This window comes from Monodelphis domestica, chromosome 4 (genome assembly GCF_027887165.1).
Source record: "Monodelphis domestica isolate mMonDom1 chromosome 4, mMonDom1.pri, whole genome shotgun sequence".
In the NCBI taxonomy this organism is placed as follows: Eukaryota; Metazoa; Chordata; class Mammalia; order Didelphimorphia; family Didelphidae; genus Monodelphis; species Monodelphis domestica.
Window position 1 is genome coordinate 441,035,832 of NC_077230.1, and position 12,669 is coordinate 441,048,500.

At 41.9% G+C, this 12,669-nt stretch overlaps 1 protein-coding gene across 6 annotated transcripts in view; it reads right to left on the bottom strand.

Annotated features, from left to right (window-relative positions):
• Nucleotides 1-5,917: 5,917 nt before the first annotated feature.
• LOC103097702 (zinc finger protein 883-like) overlaps nucleotides 5,918-12,669 on the bottom strand; it is a 28,622-nt gene continuing 21,870 nt past the window's right edge. For 3 of the 6 annotated variants that reach the window (XM_056796628.1, XM_056796630.1, XM_016422654.2), the window contains 2 exons: nucleotides 12,396-12,491; nucleotides 5,918-8,880 (listed from right to left, as the gene is read on the bottom strand). In XM_056796628.1, the coding sequence (XP_056652606.1) occupies nucleotides 7,130-8,880; nucleotides 12,396-12,491 (1,847 nt within the window). In that variant the 3' untranslated portion in view covers nucleotides 5,918-7,129. Of the gene's footprint in view, nucleotides 8,881-12,109; nucleotides 12,276-12,395; nucleotides 12,492-12,669 lie in introns of those variants that run through there. The other 3 variants (XR_008911680.1, XM_056796632.1, XM_056796629.1) reach the window with 3 other exon arrangements.

Here is a 12,669-nt window from a genome sequence, read left to right on the forward strand (position 1 = left end):
AGGCTCTGAAAGAAGGGGGCACAAGGAAGCCTGGGTAAGGAGAGGAGAGGACCTTCTAATGTCAACCCACTGCCTTTCTGGGTGTTTGTCTCAGTGGACCAAAGTCCTCCCTCTCCTCCCCAAAACCTGCCCACCATTAAGTGGCTTGCCTTCCACATGAGAATGAACTGGTTTCCCACTCTAGACTCTTCCCAGACCTCTAAAAGCCACCTGAGGACTAGTATTCTACTGGGGCCACCACCCACCAGACTGGTCGTCTCTGAGAGTCCCTTCTGCTGGATCCCTCCCCTGCTTTGGGACTCACACCCTCTTCTTTCTTAGCAGAAAGATTTCCAACATAAAACGTGGGCAGCAGGCTCACTGAAAGAGAGGACCCTATATTCTGAGGTGCTGGCAATAAATCATCGTTGGGAATATTGGGATTCCATATGCCATTTGCAACTACAAATACAGATTTTATTGAACTCGGTTTCTCCTCATCTAAATTTTAATGTGGATAATTTTAATGGTAGCTAAGTGGATGAGTGGATAGAGTCAGGCCTGGATTCAGGAGGATCTGTGTTCAGATTTGGCCTCAGATACTTCCTGACTATGTGACTCTGGGCAAGTCACTTAACTCCAATTGCCTAGCCCTTACTGCTTTTTGGCCCTGGAACCCATACGCAATATTAATTCTAAGATAAAATTCATTTTTAAATGAATGAGTGAATCAATAACTAAATAAGGTGGGCTCATTTAAAGTCATCTGTTTCTCCCTTTCGGAATTTGGGATTTAGGAATTAGGAAATTGGGATACTGGACCTTCTAAAGATAGGTCAGACCTCAACGCAAAATGACATTGAAAGGAGAATCTTTCTTGGGGTTTTTACCCAGATTAAGGAGGCAAAACACAGGATGGAGAGAATCACCAAGAGTTGATCCAAATCCTTCACAGTGATGGGCTGATCACTGGTGACCACCAGATGGTTTCAAGGTGGGCCAGTGTTTGATAAGACAATTCGCATAGATCCACGTCCTGCATCTTCGGTTATCTCAAAGGAAGCATGAGTTTGACCATGTGCAGGTAGTAGTCCAAATATCTCAGGTAGGAAGATGCTTCCCCAAACACTGGCTGACAAGTGGGGTGAGAACAATGGGTCGCCGAGTCAACGTAACTTGCACTTAAAATTCAGCCTTGAGCCAAAGACTAATGGGGATGAAATGTCATCGAACCTGAATTCCTCTGAATTCAATCAGTAGGCAGTGGCAAATGGATAAACAAAGTGATTTTCCCATGTAAGACACTTCAGAAATGCATTCAACTGATGGTTGTTGATCTGGTAATTCATGTTTTAAATCTACAACACGTACCAGCATTACACGTATTTGGATTTTTCTCACATTGCGATTCAGGAGAGACCACTGTATCAGAGATGTCGTTAATCTGAAAAATGATTTCTAAAGAGTGGTGCAATTACATCCTTGGAAAATTAACTCCTTTTTGGACTTGGATGCAAAGGACAGATTTGGATGAAATGATGACTCAAGCGCTAAGCTTATGGTTCCAATGTTTCAACACTGATACGTATTTACCTGAGTAGATTTTACTTTAAAATTAATAATAATAATAATAATAATCTTTGAGAAAAATACTAATTACCCAGTAAACTCTCCTTATCTGTCTTGGAAATTAACACTAGTCTATACCCTTTTTTTGGGTATCTCTGAGGCAAACTGGAGTCCTTCCAACTGTGCTGTGCTGGGAGCAATGCCCAGCTGCTGTACAGCCAACTAAGCTCCCTGTGGTGACTCCTAGGGTCCAGAAGACCCTCCTCTTATTGGAGTTGAGGTTGGAGTCTGCCAAATCAGAAGGGCTCAGGAAAGGGACATCACAAAGAGCATAGATTGGAGTAGGGGAAGGAAGTAGGTTTGGGGTTTTTTTTGCTTTGGAACTGTGGACAGAGAAGGCTGGCTCACCTGAGCTGCACAGCTGGGTAGGGGAAGGAGGTGACTAGGAGAGTGCCAGTGAGGGTGAGCTACATGCCCAAAGTCTGGCTGTGGAGCTGGCCAGCTCAGGGATCAGACGGTTTAAGGGAATGGCCAACCACATGTGGCTGGATGCCTTTCCTTTCTCTGGCCTGCTTTCTATTACTTATTAAATAAATATAAATTAACATAATATATTGATAGAATTGTCATCTTAACACCATGAAGTTTTGGGAGAAATGACAAAGTAAGAACTGTGGGATCTTCTCTTTGGGGAAGGTCATGAAATTTCATCAGCCCTGGGGGAGAAGTTGCTGAAAGGTTGTCCAATTCTAAAGTGAGGAAATGATGTACTGAATAACTGAGACCTCTCAGAGCTGAAGTCAGGGATGGTGGGGGGAGAGACCCCAAGGAAATGGCAGTGATTGTTAATCCAGCTCAGACCTACCTGGATCTTGAGTCATATTGAGTTACTTTACTACCTACAGAGACTAATCCTCTTTCTCCCTCCTGACCAAGTCCTCTCATGTGACAAAGACAATCAACTATTTGTGAGCACCTGTTCTGCCATGATTATGCCACTTTTAAGGGGAAAGGAGGATAGACTTTCCTGGAGAACACAGGGATACTGGAGAAAGCAGGGCAGCCCATGCCAGTGTGGGTTATGTTTGTGCAGATTTATTAGGATTTATTGGGTTTATTGGAGTTTACTCATGAGATCAGTCTTTGGAGGCAGAAGAACTGAATGATGGGAAGGTCACTTCGTGACATATGTAAAGCTTCTGTTTACATTAAAGGTAGTTTGCCTTAACTGCTACAAATATTTTTGTACATATGGATTCTTTTCATTGTTCTTCAGTCTCAATGGAGAATAGACCAAGGAGCAGTATTGCTGGGCAAAGAGTACACAGTGTATACCCTTTGGGCATATACTTCCAATCCTTCCCCAGCTCACTTGGATCAGTTCATAACTCCACCAACAGTGTATACCTACCTTCCCACATCCCCACTACGATATCATTTCTTCCCTTTCTGTCATCTTAGCCAATCTCATGGATGTGAGATGGTATCTCAGATTTGTCTCTAATTATTAGTGAATTTAGACCACACTCTCCATATGATTATTAATAGTTTGGATTCCTTCCTCCAAAATATACTGTTCATATCCTTTGACAACTTATCAACTACAGAATACACAAATTTGGCCCAGTTCTTTACATATTTGAGAAATTAGACCATCATCTGAAAAAGTTGACTAAAGTTAATTGTTTTTTCTGTTTCCTAATTTTCTTGTAATTTTGGCTACATTGGTTTTGTTTGTATAAAACCTTTTTAATTTTTGTAATCACAAACACCCATTTTATCTCCCATGAACTTTTCCTTCTGTTTGGTCATAGATTTTTCCTCTACCAATAGATACGACAGGTAGTTTCTTTCAGAGTTTACTTATTTGCCTAAGATGATCCCTATTTCTCTAAATCACATATATCTATTTTGAGTTTATCTTGGAAAATGGTATAAGATTTTGATCAAAGTCCATTCCTGCCTGTCTGCTTTCTAGGATTCTAAATATCTGTCTTTGACAAAGAGGGTGTCCTTTCCCCAAGAATTCCCATCTTTGGGTTTATCAAATACTAGGTTACTATGCTAGTTGGCTTTGACATATCATATACCTGACCTGTTCCACTGCATAACCCCTCTATTTCTTATCTAGAACCCAATTGTTTTAATGATCAAAGCTCTGTGGTATGAATTGAGACTTGGTACTGCCAGGCCACCTTCAAATTTTTTATTCATTACCTTCTTTTTCTTGACCTTTTGCACCTCCAGGCGAATTTTGATATTTTCCATATTCTATAAATCTAATGGATTTATAATCCATTATGCTATCCTCTTTGAAGCATTATATGGGTAATTTCATTGCATACCCAATCAGGAGTGCTGTGTATTTCTATGTTATTCTCCTTTTAAACCCTGCCCCCTCCTCAAAACTGTTTTGCTTCTAATCATTAACCCTAACGTCTCTGACTATACTCTTACCCTCACCTTTTCTCTCAGTCTCTTTCCCTCCTACTTGCCCAGCTGTGTATTCACACACACACACCCAATGTCACATGCGAACACAAAAATATACACCTCCCATCTTGAACCTATTTTCCTTCCATTATGAAAATTCTTCCTTGCATACCTCTCATATAATTTTTCCCATTCTTCCTCTCCCTTGTCTCCTCTCTCAGTGGATTCCTCTTTCTCAATTTTATTTTTTGGAGGTAGTTTGAACACAATAGACTCATACATATACCCTTTTTCTAATTAGTCTCCTTCTAACTACTTTAATGATCATTAAGCTCTTTGGGGATACGAGTCATTTTCCCACATAGGAATAGAAACCGTTTTAACTTTTTCAGGTCCCTTATGATTTCTCACTCATGGTTATCTTTTTATTCTTTTCTGTAATTTTGTGTTTGAATGTCATGGTTCCTTGAGCTCTAGACTTTTTTAGGAATATTTAAAAGTCTTCCATTTAATCAAAGATTAACACGCATTCTCGAAGAGTATGCTGATAAACTGGGCAGGAAATTCTTTGTTTTCATCCTACCTAATTTGTAGGCCAGCATATAATTTTCTATATGTTCCATTCCCTCCAAAGTGATAGCTGTTAAATTTTGTGATCCTGATTATGGCTTCATGGTACTTGAATTCCTTTTTCTGACTGCCTGCAATACTTTCTCTTTGACCTAAGAGTTCTGAGTTTTGTTTATAATATTCCTGGGTTTCATTTGGGGATTTCTTTCATGAAGTACATGGGGGCTTCCCTGAATTCCTACTTTGCCCTTGGGTTAAAAGAAGTTTTTCCTTTATAATTTCTTGATATGTCTTATCTGGGCAATTTTTTTCAGGTAGTTCAACAATTCTTAAAATATCTTTCCTTGATCTCCTTTACAACTCAGTTGTTTTCCTTATGAAAATTTCATATTTTCTTCATTTTTGTTTTTCATATTTGCTTTTCTGTTTCTTGATATCTTGTGGAGGTATTAGCTTCCATTTGACCAAGACTAATTTTGAAGAAGTTATTTTCTTCAGTCAAGTTTTGAGTCTCATTTACTATCTGGACAATTCTGATTTTTAAAAATAATACTAAAACAACCCTTACTTTATGTCTTGGAATCAATATAGTATATTGGTTCCAAAGCAGATGAGTGGTGAGGGCTAGACAACAGGAGTTAGGTGATTTGCCTGGGGCCATATGGCTAGGAAGTGCCTGAAGCCCTATGGAACCCAGGATCTCCTGTCTCTAGGACTGACTTTCAAACCATTGAGTAACATAGCTTCACCCTCTCCCTATCTGATTTTTTTTAAACCCTTATCTTCCGTCTTGTAATCAATGCTGTGTATTGGCTCCAAGGCAGAAGAGTGGTAAGGGCTAGGCAATGGGGGTCAAGTGACTTGCCCAGGGTCACACAGCTGGGAAGTGTCTGAGGCCAGATTTGAACCTAGGACCTCCCATCTCTATCCACTGAGCTACCCAGCTGCCCCCTCCCCATCTGATTTTTAAGAAAATATTTAAGAAAATATCATTTTCAGTACTTTTTGTGCTTCTTTACTTAGCTGCTGTTCTCCAGCTATGATTTTCTTCTGCTGCTTTTATTTCTTTCCCCAATTTTTCCTCTACTATTCATAATAAAATTTTAAACTGTCCAATAGTTACCAAAATATTCATACCAGAATTTTTTGTGTCAACAAAGAATAGTAAAGAAGTATTACTCAATTGGGGAATGGATGAAGAAGCTATAGTATATAAATACCATAGTATATTATTAAGGACTGAAAAATAATACTTAAGAGAAAAATTCATTGCTTTTACAGTAGGACTCCATTTTACACAAACTCAACACATGCAAATTCAGGTATTCATGAATGGCAATAAGAAAAAATAATGGCAGAAAAATACTCAAATTTTTTAAAAATTTAATTATACATGAAATTCACACCATTTTCCCAAGTAGATCTCAGATTTACCCAATCGTGCTCGTTCTTGCTCAGAGAAGGAAGCATTAGTGTGAGTCATCACATTGTTTTGCACCAAACATTAGCATCTCCATGACTCTTCTGTCCGGAGTTCTCACCTGTAACAAGTCATGTCTGCGTCAGACCAGTGCTTCTCCGTTTCATTAATTCTATCTTATTTAGTTATTAACAATGGCCCCCAAGTACCAAACTAGTGATGCTGGTAGCTCTGCTAAGCCTACAAAAAGTCTTAAAGTGCCTAGGTATGTTCGCATAAGAAAAGACTTATTAAATAAAGTTGTTTGCTATTATGCATGATCTTCAACTTATGGGAAGGGTCTTGGAATATATTGGTCAAATAAAAATGAAGTCCTACTATATAGGGCTTTATGCACAGTGCAAAATTTTGGATGTCTAATTACATCGTTCACCGAAGCGAGAAGTTTTACTTTACCATAAGCTTTATCTCCAGCATAATTTCTCCAAAGTGCAGTCAAGTACGGACTCCATGTTAAACTCTTCTACAATCATTGCTTTTAGAAATCTTTTTTCTAGTGTAAATAGAATCCTCCACAGGGAAACAAGGGATGACTGTCACCAGAAGGTTGGAATTCACACAAAGCAAGCACTCACATGGAGATCAGAAGTGAGCAAAAGGACATTGTAAAAGTTTCTATGAAGAATGTGCTATTGATTGTGAGACACGAGAGACACGGTATGCCCTATAGGGCCATCCAACATGGCATGATCACATCAAAGAAGGCGTTCTCTGTGAGCAAAGCAGAATTGCAGTACCTCAAAAAAGAAACCTGAGATCCACAAATTCAGAGACATGTCCATCCCAATTGTTTATCTGGGCTATTTGTATATGGCCTGTGATAGAGCCTTCTGAGATCACACTGGTCTGATCAGCCATGGTAAGCCATCCTGTACACTGACTCCAACACAGTGATGTCATTTTGGTCCTCTTCTAATAGGAAGGACAACTACCAACCAATATCAGAAAATTCACACTGGAGAGAAACCTTATGAATATAATCAATGTGATAAAACCTTCTGACAACATTCATGCCTTATTTCCCGTCAGGGAATTCATACTAGATAGAAATCTTATCGCTAAAATGAAGACAAGCATTCCAACAGAGTTTAGAGTTTGTTAGAAATCCGAAAATTCATTCAAGGGACAAGCTCTCTGATGTCGAGCACGACTGGAGCTGGTGGTGAAACTGTTTCTACAATGATTGCATTCATAAAGTTTTCCTCCACTGTGGATTCTTTGATGTTTAGCAAGACGAGAACGGATTCTGAAAGACTTTCCACATTGATTACATTTATAAGGTTTTTCTCCAGTGTGGATCCTTTGATGTTGAGCAAGAGTGGAAATCTGTCGGAAACTCTTTCTACATTGATTACATTCATAAGGTTTTTCTCCAGTGTGGATTCTCTGGTGTTTAGCAAGACAAGAACTGATTCTGAAAGACTTTCCACATTGATTACATTCATAAGGTTTTTCTCCAGTGTGGATTCTCTGATGCTGAGCAAGGTTGTTTCTCTGTCTGAAACTCTTTCCACACTGACTGCATTCATAGGGTTTTTCTCCAGTGTGGATTTTCCGGTGTTTACAAAGAGAAGAACTGTTCCCTAAAGTCTTTCCACATTGATTACATTTATAAGATTTTTCCGTGTGTATTCTCTGATGACGAGTGAGAATGGAACTGAATCTGAAAGTCTTTCCACACTGATTACATTCATAAGTTTTCTCTACAGTGTGGATTTTCTGATGTACAGCAAGACCTAAACTGCATCTGAACGCTTTTCCACACTGACTACAATCAAAGGGCTTTTCTCCAGTGTGGATTCGCTGATGCTGAGTAAGATTCGCATGCTTTGTGAAAGTCTTTCCACAATGATCACATTCAAAAATTTTCTCTCCGATGTGGATTCTCTGATGGTGAGTAAGATTTGCATATTTTGTGAAAGTCTTTCCACAATGGTTACATTCATAAGGTTTATCTCCAGTGTGGATTCTCAGATGTTGAGCAAGATTGGATCTCTGTCTGAAATTCTTTCCGCACTGATGACATTCATAAGGTTTTTCTCCAGTGTGGATTCTCTGATGACGAGTAAGATTGGAGCCAAATCTGAAAGTCTTTCCACACTGATTACATTCAAAAGGTCTCTCTCCAGTGTGGATTCTCTGATGTTCAGCAAGACTAGTACTCTTTGTGAAAGTCTTTCCACAATGATTACATTCAAAAGGTTTCTCTCCAATGTGGCTCCTCTGATGTACAATAAAGAATGAGTTTTCACTGAAAGCTTTATCATATTCATGACACTCATGAGATTTCTCTCTAGGATGAATTCTCTGATGGTGAACAAAGGATGACTGCAGCTTAGAGGCTTTTCCACATTCATTATATCCATAATGGTTCTTTCCATTGGGGATTTCCTGATGGTTAAGACTGAAGGCCTTCTCCCCTTCATTACATATATAAAGCATTGCTCCAGTGTGACTTTTCTCATGTCTAAGTAAGTCTGAATTCAAGCTGAAGGCCATCTCACATTGATTACATTGATAAGTTTGCAATTCAGGAGGTTTCTCGTGAGACTCAACAAGCTCTAGCTGTTCAATAAAGAATTCTCTATATCGACTATCTTGATAACAATCATTCTCTGAGGTCAATTTATCTGATTGAATTAGAACTGAATATTGTCTGACACTCTTTCCATCCCCATCAGATTCGCAGCGACCCTTTTGCTTTTCCTCTCGCTTGATATCAAAGTCACAGATTTCTCCCAGATTGAGGTTGAAGTGACCACCAGTCATGAGTCTTTGTTGTTCTGATTCTTTCACAGAAGAGCTCAGCTTTGCAGTAGTCGGCCACATTTCAAGTCTAGTCTCTCCATCTGAAGGAAACAAAGAAACACATACAGAGGGACACAGATGTATATTAAGACACAAATATATAGTTTTCCCTTCATTGGCCCAAAATAAGCTCGTTTATATTTATTTCTAGGGATAGAGAAGAGTCTTCAAACTTAAATGGGCAAAATCAATAATGTGCAAATGCCATTGGCTAACACCGAGGGAATGATTTCCTGTGCAAAGAGTTTCACGTAAAATAACAACAGATCCTCACAACAAATCTACAACACAGGCAAGACCAGCATTACATTCCCAACTCGGACCAGGATCTCAGAATGATGGTGTGACCTGACCAACATGGCTGCTGGTGAAATGAAAAGCCAAGCCTATGACTGGGAGAGCTCTGTCCATGGTGCTAGGTGGACTTTCTCTATTTCAGCTTTTCTTAAAGAAACATATTATTATTGCCATGTTCACCTGTTTCTATCAGGGAGCAGTGGTGAGACCAGGCTATAAGCAATAGTTTGAATAAGTGCCCAATCAAGTACTGCACTGGCCATGTCTGTAGAATCCTTTTTGAGGCATTGCTACACAATTTTGAATGAATGCCAAATGGATAATATGAGAAATGTACTGTAAAAATAATAATTTTTCATTTCAGACATTTCTGAAATTCCAATTCAGATAGAGTTTTTAAAGCTATAATTCTTGTCCCATTCTGTAGTTAAATTCATCTTGCTTATTTCTTTAAACTCTTATCTTCCATCTTGGAATCAATACTGTGTATTGGCTCCAAGGCAGAAGAGTAGTCAGGGCTAGGCAATGGGGGTTACGTGACTTGCCCAGGGTCACATGGCTAAGAAGTATCTGAGGCCAGGTTTGAACCCAGGATCTCTCAGCTCCAGGCTTAGCTCTGAATTCACTCTGCGACCTAGCTACACCCTCCATTGCCCTTTCAATCCTTTCCTCCAATGCCAGTTGTTGCTTATACATTTTATTAGGTTGTGATTCTTCTGGGTTCTCTTTATCGACCAGTTTTGATGCATTAAGCGTCATTCTTTGCAAATTTCTCATGCTAAGCTGATAAACAGTTCTGTTCTTGTAGTAACTTTCAAAGCTGTGCCCTTCTTATTTGTTTTCATATTCGACAGCCATGTCTGGCAATATGTTACTAATGCTCCCGTCTTTCATCACGTGCGTCTATCAGCATACTTTAAGCTCCCTGGCCATCCCTTTTGTCTGATTTTTTTTCCTGTTGCCATGCCCAAGACCGCATCATGCCTGTGTCAACCTCATTTTCTGCATTCGCCTGAGGCTTCCTACATACCGTTCTGGTCTGGCCCATTTTTTAGGACAGCCATTATCAACTTATTTTGAAAAATGTATCTTGGAACGCTTCGGCTCCCTAATTTAAAAAGAACCCCTTGAATTCTGTAATAAACAGGCTTAAAAAAACTATCCATTGCTCACACAGCCCAAAATAGTCCGATGCTGGCCCCTGGGCTATCATCCTGCAGTGAGGACGGGGGCAGCCCGCGCCACTATTTCTTAGTCCTGTGGCAGCTCTTCCCATTTTGATGAACCATTTAGGGCGCCGCCAAACAGTTCCGAGGCATTCGAGCTCCAGTCTTTAACCAAGACCGGGGCAGATAGGAATTGGCCCATTTTGTTAGCAAACCTCCAAGATCAAAAAGAAGAGGCAACAAGGAAATCTCCTCTGGGACGAGAAGCAAGCACAGGTTTCAGCATTCGGTGCTTTTCAGGCTCACGCCGTGCTTACACGAAACTCGGGTTACTTCTGACCAAGTGCCGCTTCCGCCTTCCGCTTCTCAATCTGAGAGGTTTATCCCTAAGGATGCGCTGACCGTATTGTTTGATTTCTATGAAGGCGATAATAACAAGAATACATTTTTCAAGCCTCTTTCCTCATGGGGGGGGGGGGCTATTTGTACAAAAAGGTTTATTGCAGCTCTTTTTGTGGTCGTAAAGAATTGGAAACTGAGGGATATCCATCCGTTGGGGGATGGGCAAACTAGCTGTTTGTGATCTCTTCCACAGAATGACTAACGTAAAATCTGTATCTGATTACTGACAGTCTCAGAGAGGGAGGGTGGAAAGGACGGAGAGAATTTGGAACTCAAAAATGTTTTAAATGTTAAAAATTGTTTCAAAATCTGATTTTGAAAAAGAAAATGTTATTAAAACTGGGAAATTAAAGGCTCCTTGAGGGCAGAGACTTTCTTTTGCCTTTTCTTGGCATTCTCACTGCCCTGGCCCAAGGCAGGTATTTAACAAATGCATGTGGACGGACTATTAAAAACATCCAAGGAGAAGCTGGGTGGCTCAGGGGATGGAGAGCCAGGCCTGGAGATGGACGTCCTGGGTTCAAATTTGCCCTCAGATACTTCCTAGCTAGGTGACCCTGGGCAAGTCACTTACCCCTTACCACTCCTCTGCCTTGGAACGAGTACTTAGTATGGAATCGGAGATAGAGGGGAAGGGTTTTTTAAATAAATCTGATTTTTCTTAGCTCATCACTTTTAACTGTTACAAACATGACATCAAATTGTCTCCCCAAAGCCAGAAAGGCTTGAAATTCGAGAGGGGCCTGGGCCTGGGCAGGTTCCGGAGCAGCTGCCTCCTTCCCAGGTTACTGTGAAGGCCCATCTGCACCCCGTGAAGATATTACAGATGTGTGCGCGGATGACAGGCTCTTGGGAACCACGAGCCATCCCGAGCCAGCCTAGAAGCATCGCGGGGCACCACAATGGCTCCACAAGCCCAGCCCTGGCCCTGCCTCTCAGGATTTCCTGGTGTGAACGTCCTCCACGTCTCTCACAGTTCTTCAGTCTAGTGGATTTCCTTAGTTTTCATCGAAAATCCCCACCGTCTGCCTTGGACTCAGTACTGTGTATGAGTGGCCCCGGCCCGATCTCTGCGCTGGCGTGACAGAGCTCCCCTCGGGCTTAGCGCCCTTCACGGCCTGCCCCTCTCCTGCCTCTCCAGCCTTCCCTCCCTCTCACCCCTGCCTCTGTACAGGCTAGAGTCAGCCCTAAAGGCCGCCTCCAGATTCCATGGTTTTTCCGTGGAGCCCCAGCGGAAGGCCGCATCCCCCAGCAAGCCTTTCCAAGCCTCCCTAAGCGAAGCCCCTGCTCCGGCCTGGGGCCTCTTGGAGCGGAGGGGTGTCCCTTGCCTCCCTTTGAATCCCTGGCCCTTGGCACAAGTCTGGCGTGTAGCAGGCACTGAGGACAGTCTGAAAAGGACGCGTACTCTACAGCTGAAGCTCCGCAGAGGGCCTCGTCCTCAAGTTCCAAACAGAGGATCTGGCGGAGCACGGATTGTCACGAGAAGGGAAGAGAAAGGCCCAGGCGTCCATCGCCTTCTCTTCAAAGGTGGGGAGGAGGAGGGTCAGAGGCCCAGCGACTTCCCAGGATCCCTGCACAAAAAGGACCTGAAAAGGAACTGCCAGGCAGGCCCTTCTGCCCCCAAACCGGCACCCCCTTCACGACGGCCTCTGGGACAGCAGCCCGCCTGCGCTGGCCTTCGCCTCACCCACCTGGACAAGAGCTGCTTGGGCCTTCTCTCTCCAGAATCCAGGGTGCTTCCCCTTGCTCAAAACGGGAGATCACATGGTCCCGGGAAATTGGAAGTCCTGGGCATGGGGAACAAGGAAGGGGTAAAGATGGAGAGCCAGACACCTGCAGCTTGGCTCTCCTTAGAGAAAGCGGGCATGCAAGGGGGGTCACGGGGCGGTTCTCAGGACTCCTCGAGGATGGTTCCCATCCTAGTCACTGCTGGTCTTTGGTGAAAGGTACAAAGGAGATTATTGG